The sequence below is a fragment of the Halichoerus grypus genome, chromosome 2 (genome assembly GCF_964656455.1).
Source record: "Halichoerus grypus chromosome 2, mHalGry1.hap1.1, whole genome shotgun sequence".
Taxonomy (NCBI): Eukaryota; Metazoa; Chordata; class Mammalia; order Carnivora; family Phocidae; genus Halichoerus; species Halichoerus grypus.
Window position 1 is genome coordinate 158,712,066 of NC_135713.1, and position 23,297 is coordinate 158,735,362.

The 23,297-nt window shown below is 48.4% G+C and overlaps 1 protein-coding gene and 1 non-coding gene across 2 annotated transcripts; one reads left to right on the forward strand and one right to left on the reverse strand.

The window, feature by feature from the left end:
- Positions 1-1,120: 1,120 nt before the first annotated feature.
- On the reverse strand, positions 1,121-22,718 carry TRIM16 (tripartite motif containing 16). The gene is made up of 6 exons (XM_036071825.2): positions 20,544-22,718; positions 14,621-14,716; positions 9,943-10,176; positions 6,773-6,938; positions 6,212-6,307; positions 1,121-2,019 (listed from the first exon to the last, which is right to left on the reverse strand). The coding sequence occupies exons 1-6, from the start codon at positions 21,042-21,044 to the stop codon at positions 1,436-1,438; spliced, it is 1,677 nt and encodes a 558-aa protein (XP_035927718.2). The 5' UTR covers positions 21,045-22,718; the 3' UTR covers positions 1,121-1,435.
- LOC118522667 (U6 spliceosomal RNA) lies at positions 3,744-3,847 on the forward strand. Its single transcript, XR_004910747.1, has one exon. It is a non-coding gene; the product is annotated as a U6 spliceosomal RNA (small nuclear RNA).
- Positions 22,719-23,297: the final 579 nt, after the last annotated feature.

The following is a 23,297-nucleotide window of genomic DNA, read 5'->3' on the forward strand; positions in this document are numbered from 1 at the left end:
CTATATTAATGTACAGTTTTACCAAGGTGTAACTTATTGAATAACTAAACCCAAAGGTATCGACTGGGGGCTGCCAGATTCCATATTTGGCCCTCCCCTAATCAATATGTATCAACAAGATTAACACTTCAGAAGAAAAGTTTACCAACTCTGTAGGTGACACCAGGCTAGGAAGGAGTGCTCATCTATTGGATGCAGAATCATGAATCCAAAGTATCTCAGTGGGCAGCAATGATGCAATGAAATTTTAAATTCAAGTAAAAAAAAAAAATTAACTCAACAAAATTCAAATTTAAAAAAATCTGATAAAAAATTCAAATCCTACACTGTATAAATCCTTGGACACAAATAGAGGACGGGGTCTCTGGAAACAAGACAAGCGACGTAAAGAAATAGACTCTTGAGAAAGGACCAGCAGCTATCGAAGAGGAAGAGAGACTTGCCTGACACAGTTCATAGGAAAAGACCCAGAAGTTATGAAGAAAAGTGGGAAATGGAGCGTGAAAACCAGACTACTTCCCTGGGGGATATGCATGAGAACTGCCTCCAAATATTTGAAGGACTGTCCTCTGAATGAGAAATTAGACAAGCCCACATCTTGAGTGAGACCCCCCCCTTCAGAGGTCATGAGGACTAAGACTCGGACTCTGGAAAGACATTTCTTATCATTTTTACTATCCAAAAAGAGGCTGAGCTGCTGTTGAGGTAACGGGGTCTCAGCTGCACGACCCAGCCAGACGGAGTGGGTGCAGACACACTGAGGGTTTAAGACATTGGGTGTCCATGCTGAGGAGGACATCGTGTAGCTTATTCCCTTACCCACAATACCCATGACGGAATGAGGAGGGCAGCATGGTGTGGTGGTGAAAATCTCCGCATCGGCCTGCCCACGTTCAAATCCCAGCTCTGCCACTTGCTCGCCATGTGAGCGCAGTGACTTTGAGCAAGTTCACTCACACACACACACACACACACCCGGGAACAGGGGTTCCCCATCCGCAAAATGAGGATGATAGGAGCCTCTACCCCCAGGGGGCTGCTGTGAAGGTGGACTCAATGGCCACACAGCATCCAGAACAGTATCTGGGGGTAGGCAATGCAAAACAGAGCTTGGAATTGATTCTGATTACTCTGCCATCTTTTTTATTGCTCTGAAGATTCCTGGTCACCGAGCCTGGGCACAGTGTGTTACTCACCTGAGCAGACAGGAGAGTATCACTAGAAGATGAGAAACGGGGTGTACGTGCCTAGGGAGCACTATAACATAGAGAACAGCACAGCAGGGAGCAAAAGGGAAAAGCCAGAGACGTCTCTCCTTGTGCAGGGACCCGTGTGACTCCTAAAGCCGGCTCCCACTGGCAAACATTTCCATCCCCAGGTCCCCCTTAAGATGTAGGCTTCTGCCCCGTCTCTGTGGTCAGCAAGAGTCTGGGGTCTAGGGAGCAGCCTCGGCAGAAGCTGCCATTGGCTTCTCAGGCTCCTCTCCCAGATCCATGATCCGGATGGCATTTTCCTTCTTGGAAAGCCAGAAGGCAGGGTAGACCGGCTCTGAAAACTTGCACTCAAACTTGTGAATCAGAGTCATGGCCTCGGGCTCTACCCCGTAGAAGGAGAGGATCCCCCCCAGAAAGTCCACGTAGATCCCCAGCCTCCGGAAAGGGCTGGCTTTGAGCAGGGTTTCCGTGTCGCTGTGCCAGGCTGTGAACTCCTTCCCGTTCCAGTGGAGGCTCCAGGAGAAGTTGTTTCCAGAAATGCAACCGTTGCGCTCCTCCCCTTTCCGGTCGATGCCTTTGCAGGTCAGGCCCACGTAGGTGCCCGCCCCGGAGATCTCCACCTCGAAATAGTACCTGTGCAGGTAGAGGCTCTGCTGGGACAGTACCTGCCGCCAGTGCACAAACCTGCTGGGGAGGTCCGGGTAGGGATGCTCCCAGGGCGTGGTGTTGGTGACCCTGCGATTGTCCTCCTGTAGCCGGAGATACCTGTGAGCTGTGTCCGGGTCAAAGGAGATGTCACATGCATCTGAGGGGATACGGAAGAATGGCGGGGAGGCAGGTCAGGAACGGACGGCTGCTCTGGACAGAACTCTTCGAACCCAGCCTGCCTCCCAGCTATGAGAAAACATCTCTCTCCTCTTCTCTGTTTACCCCAGGCCGCTGCTCCCCCCAGAAAAGAGGTGGGCGACAACCAGAGAACAGAGAACACAAGTCACTCACTCAACTTCTTTCCTTTCTGAAGGTCCAATTGCTTGGCATTGACCGTGTGATTTGCGGAATGGAATCAAGAAATAAAACCGACTGATTGAGTCATTCATTCATTCGACAAATACGTATCGAAAGCTGGGCACTATTCTTCTCGGTGTTGGCAAGGGCTTGTGGAAATAGGCACTCATATACCCACATTTGAGTCTTTCTAGTTTTTTTTTTTTAATTTGACCAATATAGAGATAGCATGGTAAACTCTCAACCATTCCCTCAAACACATTGTCTTCCCAATCCCAGGGAAGAAAAAAATAATGGCACCTCCATGCACCCAGTTGCTGGAGTCACACTAAAGTTATTTTGGAAATTTCTTTGCTCCCATCCTCACCACCCGCCCCCCACGCACACACACATACACACAGATAGTCTCAAGCCCAGTAGATCCCACTTCTGTCCCAACCACGGCTTTGCCCCCAATCTAGTCCAGAATCATACAACAGACTCCTTGCTGGCCATGCTGCTCCGTCTTGACCCTCTTCCATCCCTTGTCCACCACAGAGCCGTGGAGCATGTTTCAGGGTGTAGGCTAAGGTAAATCACGTCACCCCAGCTTCAAGACCTTAGATGGTGCCTCGTGGCCACAGAATAAAGCAGTGACCCCTCACCCCAGCCTGCACAGCCGGGCATGACTGGCCCTTGCCCGTGTCTCCAGCTTTGTCTCCTGCCCTCTGGCCCTTGATGGCCATGGTCCAGCCATCCTGGCCTCAGAAGCATGCAACACTGAGCCCACTTCAGGGCTTTAGCACAGACCAATCCCCCTGTGACATGATCATCGCCCTAACCTGAGCCTGGGGGATTCCTACTGATCCTTTCAAATTGTAGCTAAGGGTTCATGTCCTCAAAGAGGCCCTCTGTGACTTTCCACCACTTTCTCTCAGAGCCGTCTGGCTTCTTAAGCGTCATGGTACTCCACACAATGTGTATAATCTATTTATTTGTTTGTTTCGTGCCTGTCTTCCTTCTAATCTATAATCCACATTTCATATGGGACTTGATCCTGGGCTTCTAGCTCAGAGAGGATGTTCAGTGTATATCTCCCCAATGAATTAGCATATTCGAGCCTATTTAAAATCCATTAATATAAAAAATTATTTTACCCAGAGTTTTCCAAACTCCTTTGTGTCTAGGTAAGGAACATTCTCTTTTTTTTTTTTGTACGGGAAATTCTTAGCAGTCAATGAGACCACTGTAGAAGGAAAAAAAGAGGACACAACAATCTAAGAAGTTAAAAGGAAAAATGAAGGAGTGCCTGAGTAGCTCAGTCGGTTGACGGTCCGACTCTTGATTTTGGCTTCGGTCATGGCCTCCGGGTAGTGAGATCGAGCCCTGTATCGGGCTCTGTACAGAATCTGCTTGAGATTCTCTCTCTCTCCCTCTCCATCTGCCCCTCCCCCAGGTCTCTGTCTCAAAATAAATAAATAAAATCTTAAAAAAAAAAAAAAAGGAAAAATGAATGTGAACTGAGGACCATAAAAAGGCATATAGGTGCTCACTTTGGCAGCATCTATACTAAAATGGGAATGATACAGAAATTAGCACGGTCCATATACAGAGGTGACATGCAAATTTGTGAAGCATTCCATATTTCTAAGGCAGTCAAAGGTACAAAGTTCCAGCTATAAGAGAAGTCCAGGGGATGCCATGTACAGCATGGTGACTATAGTGAACAATACTGTACTGCATATTTGAGAGTTGCTAAGAGAGTAGATCTCAAAAGTTCTCATCATAAGAAAAAAGAATTTTGTAACTATGTGAGGACATAGGATGCTAACCAAACTTATTGTGGCGATCATTTCACAATATACGCAGATGTCAAATCATTATAGTGTACAAAGTTATCTGTCAATAATATCTCAAAAAAATGTGTCTTAAAAGGCATATTTTTTAAAGATTTATTTACTTATTTTAGAGAGAGAGAGTAGGCACGAAGGGATGTAGGGGCAGAGGGAGAGGGAGAGAAAGAGAAGCAGACTCCCCACCAATCAGGGAGCCTGATGAGGGGCTCAATCTCATGATCCTGAGAGATCATGACCCGAGACAAAAATCAAGAGTCAGACGCCTGAATGACTGAGCCACCTAGGCACCCCAAAAAAGGCATATTGTTAAAACTGTCTGCAGCTCTATGTTTCTAAAAGTTCCCAACAGTATCAGTAGCAGACTTTTACTGACCAACTCCTTTGGCAATCCTTAGCATCCAGATATTGAACAATAATATTCTCATCTAAGGGGAACCAGGACTTCTTGGCAAGGAGGTGACTCTATGTCTTGGGACAAGAAAATCAGAGTGGGTCTGGAATATTCTGTTGGCACCAGAAAGCAACGATATTTTTCAGAATTTCAAGGGCAGAATGTCAATGTCTAAAGGAGAAAGAGTGGTGGGGGTGCCTGGGGAGCTCAGTCGGTTCCAAGCGGCCAACTTGTTTTTGGTTCAGGTCGTGATCTCAGGGTCCTGGAATTGGCCACACATCAGGCTCCGTGCTCAGCAGGAAGTCTGCTTAGGACTCTCTCTCTCCCTCGCTTTCTGCCCCTTCCTCCGCTCTCTCTCTAAAATAAATACATAAATCTAAGTAAAAAAAAAAAAAAAAAGCTTTAAAGGAGAAAGAGAGGCTCCCATGGGTTAAATCGGCAATTTGAGCCACACGACTTTGACAGGTCAAACAATCGGATTCTAAGATTTTTTTTTTTTTTAATTTGACAGAGAGAGACACAATGAGAGAGGGAACACAAGCAGGGGGAGTGGGAGAGGGAGAAGCAGGCCTCCCGCCGAGCAGGGAGCCCGATGCGGGGCTTGATCCCAGGACCCCGGGACCATGACCCGAGCCGAAGGCAGACGCTCAGTGATTGAGCCACCCAGGCACCCCAAACAATCTGATTCTATAAAAAGCTCAAAGTTCATAACAATACCCAAAGAGACAAAGTTAATATCAGGTATGAAAAAAGACCTCTGTAATGCCAAAGAAGATAGGTTATAATAGAATATATTTCATTTTTATCTTAATGTCAAGAATAAAGGGTGTTTGGTTTCTTGTATTAATCTGTTTATAAAAATACAAATGTGCTTCTGTCAGGAAGCAGGAAAGAATAAATAAAGGAAACTATGTGTAAGTGAAGAGGTCCTGAGAAAAAGTAGGAGCTGGGGCAAAAACAGGAAACAGTCCTCGGAACCCGAGGCTCCATGTAAAAACTGGAGAAAAAGGGGGTCCAGCAGTTAGCCAACCAGTGGTCACCCCCAGAAAACAAGCAGTAACAGGATTCAACGGCATGTTCCAAAAAGATTAATCCGCCAAATGTCATAAAAATGAACCTCAACTGCATAAATGCAGTCCTGCCTCATCCTAAAAGATGAAAGCATGTGGACTGGTTACGTACTGATCGGAAACACGGTGTTTTAAAACATGCTAACAGACCAGGTCAGTACCACATAATGACAGGACAACAGGTTACACAATTCTGGCCAAGCCAGACTTAAAAGGAAGTCATCTGGTAACTAGCCAGGAGCTCCCAAGTGCCAAGCTCATGAAAGACAGACTAAGGGACTGGACCCAGATTGGGGGAGACTAAGGAGGCAGGGAAACATCTGTGATCTTGGATCAGACTTGGGGCCAGAAAAAGGACCTTGGTTGGCACGCTTGGTGAAACACTTGGATAATTCTATAGATGAGTTAATAGCAGTGAAGGGATGTTCATTTCCTGGTTTTGGACGATGTACCGTAGTTACAGTACAAGTCAGATGAAAGGTATACAAGAATTCTGTCCCTATTTTTTCAATGTCTTTGTAAGTTTGAAATTGTCTCAAACATGAAAGGTAAAAAAAAAAAAAAATTAAATATCCCATTTAGGGAGAGACCTGAGGTTGCAAGAGCCCGAAACTTACAGGAAAGAGGGTGATCTTGTTCCAGTGAGCATTGCACTGACATCAGTTAAGTGGGTAAAGGAAGCTGTTTGCAACTTACATTGGAGGAACTGTTGCCTGGTGCTGGGCTCAGGTTTTGAGGTCCAATACTTGCGCTCGACAACAGTAGACACTTGAGTGCTGATATCATACTCCTCTAGAAAATCAGAGAGTTACAAATGCATACCTGTCCAGGTGGTCAGGAGAACCTAAGAAGCAGGACTTTCCAGCCACTCTTCCCTGGTCTCCCTGGGGGAAGAAAGGGCTGGACTCTAGCCACGTCAGAGAGAATCTTGCTCAATGCATTTCTCCATGGGTGAAACAAAATACGCTGGAGAACGATCCCAAACTGACTTGGATCTCACTTCAAAGTACAGGCATTAGCAACCTTGGAAACTAGTCAGAGAAATTCGAGCCAACGGCAGGATGTAACTAACTCAACTTCTCTGGGTCTCAATCATAAAATCAAATCATCAAGGTAAGTCTCCATTAGCCACCAGTCTGGCCAAAGGATGGCTTTGAAGATGAGCCATTCCCCCTGATTTCGCCCTCCCTCCCTTAGCTCTTTCACACTCTGAGAAACACACATTCCATAGCCCATGGCCCAGACAGTTTTCCTCACCTTCCTTGGAGAAATCCTGGAGCTTCTCCTTGTAGTTCTGCAGCAACTGGATTAAGTGCACCGTGGAGTCTGTGATGACCCTGCGGATGCCCGAGAGCTTGTCCTTGAGTCCGATGTAAACACTAGGGAAGGCACTGTCCTCAGTGTTCTTAAACTTGCAGTACTCCTACAGGAAAGGAAACATGGCAGAACTTGCCTTCATTTCTGAATTTCTGAAACTGGACTACTCTCATTACCACACTGCCCGCATCTGTAAAATGGGTTAATGGTAATGTGCCCTTCACAAAGCAAGCATATGTAACATGACTGGCTCAAGACCCAGCAACACAGAAAGTTTTTTTTTTTTTTTACAGTGGGCTTTTAAAAATCAAGAGACACGGGTGCCTGGTGGCTCAGTTGTTGAAGCGACTGTCTTCGGCTCAGGTCATGATCCTGGAGTCCCGGGATCGAGTCCCGCATCGGGCTCCCTGCTCAGCGGGGCGTCTGCTTCTCCCTCTGACTCTCCCCCCTCTCATGCTCTCTCTCTATCACTATCTCCCTCAATAAATAAATAAAAATCTTTAAAAAAAATAAAAATCAAGAGACACATACAAAAAATAAACATAAAAAAATAAAAATAGGGCGCCTGGGTGGCTCAGCCGTTAAGCATCTGCCCTTCGGCTCAGGTCATGATCTCGGGGTCCTGGGATCGAGCCCCACATCGGGCTCCCTGCTCAGCCGGAACCTGCTTCTCCCTCTCCCACTCCCCCTGCTTGTGTTCCCTCTCTCGCTGTCTCTCTCTGTTGAAAAATAAATAAAATCTTTAAAAAATAAAAATAAATAAAAATCAAGAGACACACACACACACACAAATTAAAATTTAAAAATCAAAATCAAAATCAAGAGACCCAAGAACAAGAACACATTGTATGCCAACAGTCCAAATAGCAACAGTAACATTCCTGCTACTTTCATTCCTTCGGGACTTTTTTTTCTTTTTTAGAGTTTTTCAAAAAGATTTTATTTATGTCTTTGAGAGAGAGAGAGAGCATGAGAGGGGGAAGAGGAAGAGGGAGAGGTAGAAGCAGACTCCCTGCTGAGCAGGGACCTCAACACAGGGCCCTATCCCAGGACCCTGGGATCACACTCTGAGTCGAAGGCAGGCACTTAACCGACCGAGCCACCCGGGCACCCCTCTTTTTTAGAATTTAAACACAAGTCACATTATAGAAGGGAGGAGTGGAGGAACAGGTACAGCCCTAGGAAGACCCATGAACAGATCCTCAGACAGGAATGCTGCCTTTGCCAATTGTTACACTGTGCTTTAGAGTTTGAAAAGTGCTTTCAGGTAGATAAGCATATGAAGTTGCTGAAGTTTAAAACAAGGCAGTGATCAGGAAAGGTTGCTTTCAGATGCAACACAATGTCAAAGCCCAAACTCAGCTGGAGCATTGCAGGGCAGACTGGATAGAGCCGAAAACTTAGCAATGGAAAGAAACCTGTACCAAAATGGTTAGGCAGTTTAATGGAAGAGAAGAAAAAGGCCAACCCAGGGAGTTGATAGAAAGATAAACATTTTAACACTGCATATAGAGTTAGCGCCATACCTGAGAAAAGTGATATTTTAAATCAGTGGGGGAAAAAATTGGTTATTCAATACGTGTTGTCATTTCAACTGGCTCACGATTTGGAGAAGTTATCTTTCTATGTGAATAAGTTATCTTATAGAAAAATAGGTTTTATACATATTAAAGTTTTTAAATTAAAGTCCTAAAAGGAGAAAAGAAAAAAGAAAAATTATGTATGTCCTCTTTGGGGAAACTCATGATGTGGGAAGCCAAGTATTTGTTCACATTTTCTTTGTTTTGATATTGAAAAGCAAGGGAACTGACAGAAAGAGGGACATTCTTGTATTTTTGTCTGTCATTCTCTGCCTGCTTCTTTCTCTCATTAAAGGGTAACTATGGTTGTTTTGGGTGGTAGGAGTATGGATGATAGTTTTCCTTCATCTTTCCCTGTGTTTTTCAAGTCTTTTTTCATAATGAACATTTATGTTTGTTGTAACTAGAGGGGAACTTTTTCAAAGGTGCAAACAAAAAAAAATTATTTGTATTTAGGGATATTAGAGCTGAAGGAGCCTTGAAAGTTATTGACTCTGGGGGCGCCTTGGTGGCTCGGTCAGCTAAGTGTCTGCCTTCGGCTCAGGTCATGATCCTGGGGTCCTGGATCAAGCCCTGCGTGTTGGGCACCCTGTTCAGTGGGGAGCCTGCTTCTCCCTCTCCCTCTGCCCATCCCCCCCCCCCGCCCCGGCTCATGCTCTCTCTCTCTCTCTCAAATAAATAAACAATCTTTAAAAGAAAGAAGGAAGGAAGGAAGGAAAGAAGGAAAGAAGGAAAGAAAGAAAGAAAGAAAGAAAGAAAGAAAGAAAGAAAGAAAGAAAGCTATTGACTCCGACCTGATTGTCTGATAAATGAGGAATTTGAGACCCAGAAAGTTTAAGTGACTTGGTTAATAACTACCCAGCTATCTAGTGACAGATCTGGGATGACGGGATTTACACCCGATCCCTGCAAGATTACATACCCTTCAGATCTGGCCCTACTGGCAATGTGGCTTAGTGTATAAGGACTTGCCCTGTAATGAAAGGTCTCTGCCGCAGGGCCTTCTCCATCAACCAGCTACACACGGCCCTCTCTGAAAGGCAAGAGGTCTCCAGCCTCACCCCTGCCAGGCACACTGACCTCAGCTCCTCACTCCCCCACCTGAAACCCTCCACCTGCATCCATCTTTGCTTCCTCACCTCCATCCCTAAGTGCCCAGCAGCCCACGCCCCATCCTGGTGAAAGCGCCTTATTCCCCAAGTCAGTTGTGCTCTCTGAAACCTCTCTAGCTGTGCACAGGCTGTTCTCTCTCTTTGGACATGACTTACCTCCCACAACCTGGTTCCAACCTCCCACTCTGGGAAGTCTGGCCTTCCCCTCCGGGGTATTCCTGTATTCTGCTAAAACCTGCTTCTGTCTGTCCCCGTGGCTCCCCGTGCACCCCATTTATCAAAGAGCAGTTCCATTCCCACATTCCCCACATCTGCCACAGGCCTAGCCCAGTGAGGGTGCTCCCTGACTCCTGGCCTGGATGCCTCTGCTTCTGCCCCTGCACTCCCCCCTCCCCACCACCCAGCCCCACCCCCTCACCTCCAGGAACAGGACGGTGTTGCTGAGGGCAGCAATCCTCTCCAGCTCATGCTTGCTCTTCTCCATCTGTGCGCTCCTATGCTCCAGGTGCGTCTTGATGCTATTGGCCTGGCTCAGGGCGGCTTGCTCCTTCTCCTCCAAGAAGAGCATCACATCGGCCTGGGCCTTCCTCATGGCAGCAAGCAGCTCCCCAAACTGCTCCTCGGCCACCACCTTCACCTCTGACACGGACAGCTGGTGAGGGAGGGGGCAGTGAAGAAAAGGTTGGCGAGGCATGCAATGTTTTCGAAGCTCAGCACGCAGCACTGTAAACCCGAGGAACCCGTAAGTTAGGAAGCAATTTTCTATCATAAAAGGAAAATTTGGGGGCGCCTGGGTGGCTCGGTCAGTTAAGCATCTGCCTTCGGCTCAGGTCATGATCTCAGGGTCCTGGGACGGAGCTCCGCGTCGTCGCATGGCATCGGGTTCCCTGCTCAGCGGGGAGTCTGTTTCTCCCTCCCTGAATGCCCCTCCTCCCACCCGTGCCCTCCCTCCCCCACCCTTCTCTCTCAAATAGATAAATAAATAAATATAAATAACACATAAATAAAATCTAAAAGGAAGATTTTATTCTCATATGAACCCTGGGACCTGAAAAAAAAAAAAGGGGATTTACTCTCCAGGGCGAATTTACTTAGTTGCCATCACCAACTTCATCTCTCATACATTTCTGAGACCATTGGCAGCTCTGACAGTCTGGGGTTACGATTCAAGTGTCTGAAATCAATTCTCCCACCAGGGAAATGCATGTATTCAGTACACTTGATAGCTATCTTTCTTGTGGGGCATTAATAATTTGGCTTCTTTGCACAAATTGGTAGCATGAATTCGCTTTCTCGGCATTTTATTACATCAGGTTAAACTGCCCACTGAGTCCATCAGAACTGAAAGCTACCTAATCATACGGTGTCTCTGCCAGGCACAAAATGTTTTAGGGTGTGGGTAGGTGGCCATGGCCCCTGAGCGTGGCAGGACCCACAAACCTGCGCAGGAGGAATGTGTTGTCCAAATAAAATAGAAAGCAAAGTCCGGGTGATAAACCCTAAGGGTTTACATGATGTCATTTTATGCATATGCATGTGTACTTTGCCCTTTCACAGGACGAACATCCTTTATACCTGCCTTCAGTCAATATCATGTTTATAACATCAATCCAAGTGTAAATGCTTTCCTCTGTCCTTTGGTAGTTCTTAAGGACCGGTGCTGACAGTTCCCTCGGATACTTCCAGTTTAAACTTCATCTAAGCATCTTGGACACACTTTCCCTTGCTCATACTCCCTTCACCTCATCCCACAGCCCAGAGTTTGTTCTCTGCCTGCCTCAGTCTCCCCCACTGTCGCCACCCACACCGATCCCATCTGAGAGCAATCCGAGCAACCCCTCTAGATGCTGTTTTCTGATCCTCCTTCCAAGAGCAAGGGCCAGCCCTGGGCATCCACAAGGAGCCCAAATACCAGACACCTCAGAGGCTAAGGCTGCTAGGGCACCTCTGTCCCCTGGCAGGAAAGATGGGGAGGGAAGGAGGAGAATAAGGGGGGCCTGGAAAGGAAAGGACTCAGAAAGGATGGCACTCTGGGCCCAGGGCATGTGAAAGCCTTAAGGTTTAGAGGGAGATAGGAAGAAATGATGACTCCAGGTAGCAGGACCTTTGCTTGGCTCCTCAGCCAGGGCCCCAGAATGCAAGCCCACAAGAATGGTGGTGGTCCATGGTGGATGGATGGATGGTTGGATGGAAAGATGGATGGATGGATGGATGGATGGATGGATGGAAGGAAGGAAGGAAGGAAGGAAGGAGGGAAGGAAGGAAGGAAGGATGGATGAATGGTTGGGAAGAATCATTCATGGTATGCAAAGATGCTCCTGCTGACTCACTACCATAGCTTAGGTGTTTTGCATTCTTTTTCTGGTGATGGTTTGGCTTTCCACTAATGAGAAGTATTTGTGGAACTGTTTGGGTCTACTTAAGAGTTTATATGGAAAGTGGCCATAAACCAGAGAGACTAAAACCGAGTAGCATGGCACACCAGTGGCTTTATCAAGTTACCATCCACTAATCGAGCAGTTCTCCACTCTTTTCTCTGGCTGCCAGGACACAGGGCTGGTGACACTCACACACAAAACACCCTCCTATGATAGGAGAAGCCCAAACTCTGCATGATTCCTAGATTTCTAGCTAGATGCCCCCTCTACTCCCCCACACACGCCTTTTCCCTGGCCAAAAAGGCATATGCAAAGTGGTGGCCCAGTCTTTGATCTGCTGGCAAAGGAGAAAGGAGTGGGGGAAACGAAGCAAGGGGCATCTTTACTGGGGGCAGGGAGATGGGTAGAGACTCTCTACATTGTCATTTTCATGCCAACTGCCCCATCACCTATTGGCTTCCGTGAGGTTGGGTCAGCTGAACAGAACTGGAAATAAATGAGCTGGTAATGGGGACTAAGTAAGAAGGAGATGGGAGATCTTGCCCAAATTCCTCAAGCCCAGACCCAGAAGAGCCCATGGAGAACAGCACCTGTCATGTAAGTGCCCAACATTACATTTGTCACCCCTGAAGCATCCATTTTCAAAGACATCCATCCTGAATAAACATATTTCCAGCTGTGTGACACAGCTCGGAGCAACACAATCAGATAAAGAATCGGGCCACCCCCACCCAGGAAGCTCCCTCTTTCAGAATTCCCTGGGGGATCTAGATATATGACCCCTGGAGTGACCCTGCTTCTTCCCGAGCCCGAATTCCTGCTCTTATGCTTTAAATAAGCCAACTAAGAATGTGCCCATAAAAACCTAGACACCCACCTTCAACCCCAATAAAGGCAGACCCCAGGTCTGTACTTTCTCCCTCCCTCTCTATCTGCGACCTTGCGATGTGGCTGCGGCCCTCGGGCAGAGTTCTGTGCCCTCCAGGACCTTTGAGTAATAAATCTTGTTCTTCAAAATGCCCTGAGAGTTTCCTGCTGACATGGATCCTGCAATCACAAGTTTCTCATAGAAGCACAATACCATGAGGCTGAGAAGCAGGAGTCTAAAGAGGGACTTCAGGGTCCAAATCCCTTCTCTTCCGCCAAGGCCCTCATGAGGAAGGGTGATGGAAGGAGGCTTCAGCTGATGTTGGTGGGTTGACTCTTCCACTGTCAAATGTGACCTCTTGTTCCTAAACTGTTTCATGGAGAAATACTTGCTCCTTGCATGTAAATGGAATATGCAAAGGATATTATTTCCTCCCCAAATAATGACAAATAAAGACTAAAGAGGGGAGGGGCCACACGGATATCAAGGTATCGAAGTTAATGGTTTAAAGAGATTGAGGATGGTGCACATGCCTGTAAATGTCCTGAGTTTCTTAGGTTGAGGGAGCAACAATCCCAGGTTCCTGTTTCATCAATCTGGGGGCCCCAGACAAGTCTTGTCATCTCTCTGTGTGTTCATGTCCCTTGTACATGTTGGCTATTGTGATAACTACCTCCCCAAGTTACCACACAATTATGAGAAAAGCTGAGTAGGGATCAGAGTGTCTGAAAAATAAAGGGCTAGAAAAGAGGTAGGATGCTCCATGTGGTTCTCTAGATTATCTTGAGCCTGGAAATCAACAATCTCTGAAGGTTTACAAGACTTTAAGGGGACAGCTATTTTTCTTCTTTCCATAAAATGATGTGGGTGCAAAAGACATGTTGATCTTTCACACCTAGGTAGTTGTAAACACTGAGAAGGAGGAAATTAAGTTGAAATGGATACACATATCAGATATGGATGGATGGATGGATGGATGGATGGATGGATGGATGGAAGAATGGATGGATGGATGGATGGATGGAAGGAAAGATGGATGGATGGGTGGGTGGATGGATGGATGGATGGATGGACAGAAAGATGGATGGATGGAAGGAAGGAAGGAAGGAAGGATGGATGGATGAATGGTTGGGAAGAATCATTCATGGTATGCAAAGATGCTCCTGCTGACTCACTACCATAGCTTAGGTGTTTTGCATTCTTTTTCTGGTGATGGTTTGGCTTTCCACTAATGAGAAGTATTTGTGGAACTGTTTGGGTCTACTTAGAGTTTATATGGAAAGTGTCCATAAACCAGAGAGACTAAAACCGAGTAGCATGGCACACCAGTGGCTTTATCAAGTTACCATCCACTAATCAAGCAGTCCTCCACTCTTTTCTCTGGCTGCCAGGACACAGGGCTGGTGACACTCGCATGCAAAACACCCTCCTATGAGAGGAGAAGCCCAAACCCTGCATGATTCCTAGATTTCTAGCTAGATGCCCCCTCTACTCCCCCACACACGCCTTTTCCCTGGCCAAAAAAGCATATGCAAATGTAAAAACAAGAATGCTGTTATTACTGGACAGATCTTGCTCCTACTCTGTATCATTAAAAAGTAAATCACTTGCCATTTTCATAGCAAAAGTTCATAGCAAGACCTGACAGCGATGTGACACCACCCTGTTGTGTTAGGGTTAGGCTCATGTCTCTACCTACAATTCTCATTTGCCAAGAAACCCCAAGGAGCCCATGGACATGGAGGCTGGGCCTGTGACCCCACGTCCCACAGCCCCAGATGGGCCTGGCTGAGCCTGCAGCGGCAGCTCAGGTGTGCTGGTGCACGGCAGGTGACCCAGAGCAGACTCACCAAAACGGATTTGTGATTGGCTTGGAGCCTGGCGATGGCGTTTTCATTCAACCTGAGTTTCCGCTCCAGCTCTGACTGGGTGTCCCGAAGCTCAGCCTAAGAAGAGGGAAGAATGGCATTGAGGAATGCGCACAGAATGTCCCCAGGAGTGATGGCACTATCCGCTCTTCTTGCACGGAAAGGAGAAGTTGACCTTGGGAGCTGCCTCAGAAGCCACCTGGAGGGCCCTAAATGGACACAAAAGGTCAGCTGTGTGCCCACATCTCCTGGGGCTGAACTCAGCATGATCGGCTGAATATACCATGAGTTGTGCGGCTCTGGTCATCCCTTCCAGCATTTAGATGGATTACCTCCTATCACCCTGACCACACCCATGTTAGCTAAGTACCGTTATCCCCATTTCACAGATGATACAATCAAGCCACCTAATCAAGGTCACACAGTTCAACAGTGGAGTCCAACCCAGCCAGTCTGCCCCCAAAATAACCTAACAAGCTGGAGCCAAGGGTGGGGACCCCAGCTTTTCTACTTAGCAGCTGATCCTTTGGGAAAATCTACTTAACGTCTCCAGACTTCCATTTTTTCACCTGTGAAATGGGGATAACTAAAGCACCCAACCCATGGGGTTTTTGTGAGGATTGAATGAGATAGGGTGTGTTAATGCAAACTTGCTCCAGTAGCTGGAACACTGTGTGTGCTCTACCAACGTCAGCCATCATGGGGGCCCTTCTTCTTGGTTATTGCTCCTGATGAGGGAGCAGAAGGCTAGCTGAAGACAAAGCATAAGCTGACACCCTGCAACCTCCCCCCCACCCCCCACTCCTAGGTGGGACCTGTGTGACATTCTTCCAGAGATCTCCCAACTAACTTAATATTAATACCTTGCTAGAGGGGAAAACAACCTTGACAATGGTGAGGCCTCAGTATCTTGCAGGCCGGTCCTCTTTAGCATATGAAAGTTCTTTTGAACCTCTCTTTTACTTACTTCCCCCAACTCCCAAGTACACCATCACCACTCCTCAAGATCCCAGGGCAGCAGCTCTTTCTGCCCACGGGTCCTGTCCCCGTGCTTTAATAAACCACCATTTTTGCACCAAAGACGTCTCAAGAATTCTTTCTTGGTCGTCGGCTCCGAACCTTACCCCATCGAAGCTCACCTATATTCCAAAACCACATTACTACCATGGCTGCTTTGCATCACACACTCACCACTCCCGGAGGCAGGCAGAGTTGGCCCTCCAGGCCTGGGCAAGTGCCTGCCTGAGAACCTCAGGTTTGCCTGCTCTGACCCCACTACCTTCTCCACCCTTCCCTTTGGAGACTCCCTAAGCACCTTCTGCCAAGAAGTGTGCCAAGGCATGAGGCCTAAACCTTTGCAGCCTTCAAAGGCCCTCCAAGGGCATGAGTCAGCAAAAAAAGAAAAGAATAGCTCTAAAGGCTTTCAATAGGTCATATCAGCATCGGAAGCTGCATGTTTGCACCCTAAGCGAACTCAGAGGGCATCAATGGTCTCTGTTTTTTCCCACCGAAGCCTAGGGGGAATTCCAGGCCCCCTAGTGAGGGTAGCCCAGGTGGGCGGCTCACTCTGCAGAAGGCAGGTAACTTCTTAGTTTTGTTTTGTTTGGCTCAGGATCTGGGGTGCTGACTTGGAGCTGAGGGAGCTCTGTGACCCCCACCCCCACCCCTGAAACCTGTTTGGGGGTAAGGGGAGGGTCTGGCCTATTTGGGGGCAGTCGTGGAAGGGGGGAAGGGAAAGGGGGAAATGTGAAGTGCTTGTTTAAAGGTGGTGAAGGGCACAACCGAACCCACCCTGGCAAGGGTCACGGGCAGCCCCAGCAGGATCCAGGGCCATGGGGAGACTCCCAGGGAGTAGCCAGGGAGGGGGCACTCTCCCTTGCCTGTAGATTGCCATAAAAGGAGAAAAGGACTCCTGAGTACCTAATGGGGACCTCTCTGAGTGAGTCACCCCAAAGGAAGGCACTCCGGATTACTACAAAAGGTGGGGCCACTTTGGGAGACCTGTATCTCCAGTTATTCCTGTTTCTAGAAAATGACAGGGTGACTCAGGCTCTGGCTTTAAGGTTTCCCAAGATACTGGCTATACACACGTCTCAGGCCAGGGTGGACTCAGCACAAAAGCAGGAGAGTGGTGCCAATGAAGGCAGACAGCCCCGTATTGAAGGGCACAGAAGGTCCTGCCTACTTCGCAAGGTAATGACAAGTGTTGTGCCAAAGGCACAGTATTTGGGGTGTGAAGACCTGCCATTGCTGGCCATCTGATCTCTATCAAATCACTGAGCTTCTCCTCTGGTGCATCGGGCACAGGAATGTGTTAACACAATTGTTCTTGCTTCTATCTACAGGGGAAGGTGGTACCCAGAGCTTAGGGGTCAGACTTGGGGTTAGCGATGCAAATAGGAACAGCAGAGGGAAGGAGAAGAGAAGATTCTAGGCGGTCCAGGTTCCTATGTTGTTCCATCTGCACAACGGTGGCCCTTCTGGAGAGTGCATTTGGTAGACTAGAGTTCCACCTGGACTGACTTCATTCCTCAGCCAATTGGTCAGAACCTACCACACGCTGTCCAGTCAAATAGGACACCCTCCCTGCTCTTGAAAGACATAGAGCCTGGTAGAATGCGTAAGAAAAAAAACAAGTTATGTAATACTGAGTCCAAGGCATTCCTCAGCACTTCTAGAGGAAATTCTTTTCCTGAGTGCCCTCAAATCATCTGTGTTGTGGCCACCAGCAAACGGGCTATGAACAATGCTGGTTAACTGCTCCCCAGAGACGCGTGAATACCTGCGGCTTGCAGAAACTTGGCTCCTGCTCTACAAGAAGACTGTGCCCCCAGGATGCTTCCAGTCCCGAATCTTCTGGAACTGAGGCTGAGGCTGAATGTAGTGTGACCCATGATCTAAGATAGATCTTCCCACCTCCAAGAACCCTGCCCTGCCCTCACTCCTGCTGACAACTCCCTCCTAGACCATGTAGTTCTGTTGCCTCAGCCCTTGGGCACTCCAGGGAGCCATGGAACTTGCCTTGGCTTCCTCGTTCAAGTCCAAGCCCCCTGAGGACAGACAGTGTGGTCTTACACTGAGCCCATAGGAAGGAATCGATGATGTCTGATAAGCTTGAGGAAGAACAGGAAAAGAGCCACGTACACTTCCGGGGTCAGAACAAACAAGGAAACGACCAAAGGAGTCCAAGTTTTATCAGGCATTGCATGCATGCAAGCACGTACATAGCAAGGCCAGCTAATCTGAAAAGCAAAGAGGCCTTAGGAAGCTGACCTGGGGCAGAGAGAAGTCCCCATCAGGAAGAGCCGGGATCTGGTAGACCAGCAGGATAGAACATGTATCAAAGAATACCCACTTCCCAAAATCCAGAGGTTCTGCCCACTGGCATAGCTAGAGACCAGAGAAGCTTCAGGAGGGGCTCCCTTGGTTAACTGAGAAGTAAGTGGCTCTGTGGATCTGATGCAGGATCTCAGCTGCTTTGTGTCCTCGTGACTGACACTGCCATTTACATTTTCCTACAACATGCCTGCTTGAGTCATTAGCCCTTAACACGATGCTAAGTGACCTTCAGTGAGTCACTCCAGCAGGGTGGGGCTAGCTGACGGGGATATGAGACTTCTGGAGCCTTCATTATGCCTAGTAAAACTTTCACAATAATCCTGATGGCATCTGCAGTCTCATCGAGTCACCGTGTCTTCTGGGCTGGTCTCTTGGGCTCCTTGCAAGAAATCTTTTGGCTCCTAAGATTTGGCAGAGTCACCTAGAGTGTGGCTGCACTTACGAAGGAAACTTGCTCTCTGAGCTGAAAACAAGGACACAGGAAAGAAATGGCGAGAGCTCTCTTAGGCAGAGCAGAAGGGCGGAGGTTTTGAACTGGGGTCCTCACCAAAAATCTGGGGTGTGGGACTGTTGGATTGTACCTGTGGCCATGATTGCTTTTCAACACCAAAAATAGCTCTGGAGCCCCTTACCCAGTTTTATGTTTTACCTTACACAGCTCTCCCCGAGGATGCCTGAATTTAGGGTTCCATATATGCTCTGCTCAACTCTTCCTGCTCAGAATTACAATTACCCTAACTCTCTGCCATGCAGCAGTTTACTCTGTGTTTAAAATCCATATTGTATCCATGCCAGTCTTAGTATCTCTACTATATGTGTGGCAGGATTTTGGTACCAAAAAAAAAAGTAATAATTTTGTGATCTTAGGGTCCTTCACCCATGTTCCCCGTGTAGGGTGGCTTTCCAAAAGCTTCCATTCTTCACCCCATGACTTAGTTGTCTGTTGGAGTTTGGCAAAATGTGAAGATAAAAAGAATTGCCACCCCGTAGTAGAGTTATCTGAGGAATGAGAGTTACCTGAATGAGAAAATCCACAGAAAGCATTTGGCACAGGGCAATGCTCAGGGGGGACCATTTTGCTCAACTCTGTTGAGCTTTTCCCTTTGACCTGTCCATCTGTTGATACACAGTCTCTCCATGGTTACGGAATAGCATTATACTGAGCCTCATCCTGGTTATGGGTGGCAGAGAATTGCTTTCCTGACAGGACATTTCCCTGATGCCGGAAACACTGGACAAAGTTGACAAGTGGCTCCCTGCGCCGGGAATGGTGACTCATTGGCATCTGGAATACAGAGCTTTCCAGAACAATGGCCACTAACACTGGATAAAATCTGTGCCTAAGAAAGGACATGGAGGAGGGGTGCCTGGGTGGCTCAGCCGTTAAGCGTCTGCCTTCGGCTCAGGTCGTGATCTCAGGGTCCTGGGATCGAGCCCCACATCGGGCTCCCTGCTCGGTGGGAAGCCTGCTTCTCCCTCTGCCACTCCCCCCGCTTGTGTTCCCTCTCTCGCTGTGTCTCTCTCTGTCAAATAAATAAATAAAAAATCTTTAAAGAAAAAAAAAAGAAAGGACATGGAGGAGGCGCCCTGGCAATTACAGTGCCCTTCCCAAAAAGCCCTTCCCTTTGCTGCCCAGGAACATTGGACGGAGGACATTGGACACAAGGCTCCCACCCTGTGCAGTGCAAATAGGGAGCTGCTGACGGGATGAACATAAGGAATGTGGGACAGAAGTCAACAGCACTGCCCTACTGAGGAGAAAAAAAAAAATGCTCCTGAAAAGTCAAAGTATGAGAAACAAAGAATACAAAGGAGCTAAATCCATTCCCAAGAACTTCCCCATGCTCTCTCTGCTTTAGGGCAAAGAAAAGCTGGTTGTTCTAGAAACAGTTTCCCTATCTGATGGGAATAAAATTACAGGCTCTGAGCATGGTGTTTCTTAGTCCTTCCTGGTACCTCTATCTGATGAGGAACTTCTATTTTCCCGAAGTTAAGCCGTCCTTGACATTGTACCTGGAGGTCAGTTTTCAATTCTAGGCTACCTTAGCGTTTTTTTCCAAGTTCTCGGATTTCACTCTAGAGGAGCACTTGCAACTGATCTCCCGTTCGGGGTAAAGGGGAAAAAGAGAAATTGGGCAAAAGGTTTGACTTTTTTCTCTTTGAGTTTCTGCCAAGGCTTCCATTTCATTAATTGCCACACAGATCCAGCCAGAAGGAGACAGATCCACTGCCCTAAGCCCCAGAACTCTTGCACCCCACACCCAAACACGCATCCGTCACCTAAAGCGGAGTGACAGATAGGAAGCTAGCAAGAATGAGGTGAGACAGGCACACACAGAGATAGGTATAGGGACAGCCGGATACAGGTGGGAGCAGACTGACCCACTTCAGTTTCTAAAGCCAAGTGCAATAGATATTTACCCTGGACGGACAGCCAAGTGCTAAGGCTAAAGTGCTTGTCAGGACAGTGAAGTCGGGGAGCCCCAGGAGCTGCGGGGGTGGTCCAGCCTCTCCCTGGGCATGCCATCTCCGTCCCTCCCTCTCCTGGATGGACCCCAGCACTCACCTCCTTGTCCCTGCGGGCAGCATCCAAGGAGACCGAGGCGTGGCCCTTGTGCTCGTCCTGGCCACACTCCTGGCAGATGCACTGCCCGTCGGGGCGGCAGAAGGCGACCAGGGGGCTGTGGTGGGCAGGGCAGGTGCGCAGGTCCCGGTCCTTCACAGGCTCGGTCAGCTGGTGGCTGTGCAGTTTGCTGTTCTCCTGGTGAGGCCGCAGGTGCTCCTCGCAGTAATTCACCATGCAGGTCAGGCAGGACTTCACCGCCTTCACCCTGCCGGTCCCGAGGCAGAAATCACACAGGATCTCCGCCTCCCCCTCAACGTCAGGACCCCCCTGCCCTGCAGAGCTGCTGCCCTGTCCCTCCGTCTCCTCCTGAGAGCTCCCCGGGGAGCCCATGTCCTCTTCTTCAGCCGGGCTGCTCGACCCAGAGTCTGGGCTGACAGCGGCCAGAGGGTGAGCGGCGATCCCGGGCAGTGGTCCTGGAGCCATCAGATCCAACTCAGCCATCTGGAAGACTGGCGCTGGAGCCGTCCTTCCTCTGCCCCTTGGCCCAGGATCTTGTGCGGCCCAAGCCAGACTAGAAAACCACGCCTAAATGATTGCAGCTGTCATGGGAGTTAACTGTTTCCGCCCTCCCTCCCGGAGGAAGCTCAGTTAATCATTACTCCTCTCTGGGCTTGGATGGCCGCCGGCTACCGTGATCACAAGGCAGCTAGGTTCCTCGGGCTGAGGACGGCTGCTCACAATGTCTCCCCAGGGGCTCAGGCCCCTCCTCAGGTCCAGCCCCAAAAATTCTATTCCTGCGTGAAATCATTCGCACCCCGTAGGCTCAGCCGAAGACCACATGGTTCGGTGGCTGCTCTGGAAAGAATTCGAGACTCCCGAGGTCTGCCTTAAAAAGCCTGCGTTGCTTTATGGGGCTTCACGGGCTACATTTTTTTGCCTTTTTTAAAGGTATCTAAAATGTAAGGACTTCAGCGATAGGGCAGCCCTTCGTCCCTTCCCATCTCGTAGAACTGGACATGAGGCCATCTAGGAAAAGGAGGATACATGCCCCCGACCCTGACCTTGTCCATACCACCTTCTTGCAAATGGGTGTTCAGGGGGATCAGAGGGTCAGGGAAGAACGTGTCTCCTTCCACATAAAAGCTCCATTCAGGGGTGCCTGGGAGGCTCAGATAGTTAAGCGTCTGCCTTCGGCTCCGGTCATAATCCCAGGGCCCTGGGATCGAGTCCTGCATGGGGCTCCTTGCTCAGCGGGGAGCAGCCTGCTTCTCCCTCTGCCTCTCTCTCTGTCTCTTATGAATAAATAAATAAAATCTTAAAAAAAAAAAAAAAGCTCCATTCAGACGGCTCTCCCGGGCTACGAGTCCCGCGTGGGTCCTAGAAAGAGGTGTGTACCAAGAAAGAGTCCCTTTGCCCACTTAATAAGGTGTTTCTGGACACAGTGTTTGAGTTTCCTTGTGCTACCATAATAACAAAGTACCACAGACTGGTTGATGTAAACCACAGAAATTAATTTTCTCACAGTTCTGGAGGCTAAAATCCAAGATCAAGGTGTCAGCGGGGTTGGTCTCTTCTGAGGTCTCTCTCCTTGCCTTATAGATGGCCACCTCCACCCTCTGTTTTCACATGGCCTTCCTTCTGTGTCTGTGTTCTGATCTCCTCTTCTTATAGAGACACCAGTCATACTGGATTAGGACCCACCCTAGAGACCTCCTCTTAATTACCACTTTAATTGGTAATTGATTGTCTCCAAATACAATCACATTACAAGGTCCTGGGGGTGAGGAGTTCAACAGATGAATTTGGGAAAGAAAGACCCAATTCAGCCCAGAACACATGGCCAGAGGATGGGACAAGAAGCATCTAGCTCCTTAAAAGAAAGGAGGTCCCAGGCATCACCACTGGATGGGGATGCACAGTGTGCTTAGTTTCTGCCAGATGGGCACCAAGGGACCCAGGATGATTCTAGGGTGCCTGGACCCCAACATCTGCATCCTGGAGAGGTTCTACAGCTTCCTCCCCCAGCCCAGGATTTTTTCAGATATACTCAAAGGGATTTGGAAAGCTTATGAAATGGAGAAAGAATGGGGGAGGGGGCCCTGGTCCAGTTCATTCCTGGGATCTGGGGTTGAGGTGGTCCAAGACATGGCACTCCCCTGTGGCTCTCCACCCCCTCACCCCCACCGCCACCGGGCGAGCTCTGCAGGATCTGGGTTAAACCAGATAAACCAAGGGACATTTGTCGCTGACCAGGACGGTCCAAAAATACAAGACCTCTAGAGGCTGCTCAAAGTTGGAGGGCATTAAGTCTGTAAAAATCTATCTCAGCTGCAGCCCTGTCGTATTTTCAACGTGCATAAAATATTCATATCATGACTGCCTAAAAGCAGCCCTTCTGGAGCGCCTGGGTGGCTCAGTCCTTGGGCTTCTGCCTTCGGCTCAGGTCATGATCCCAAGCTCCTGGGATCGAGCCCAGCATCGGGCTCCCTGCTCCGCGGGGAGCCTGCTTCTCCCTCTCCCACTCCCCCTGCTTCTCCCTCTCCCACTCCCCCTGCTTGTGTTCCCTCTCTCGCTGTGTCTCTCTCTCTGTCAAATAAATAAATAAAATCTTTAAAAGTAAAATCAAATAATAAAAAATAAAAGCAGCCCTTTTTAGCAATATGAAGTTCCCTAAGTGTCTCTGTCCTGAATGGTGGGGCCCGCTGTTGAAGAGCCCCCCAGAAGAGGTTTCCCTGCATTTAAACTCATGGTTTT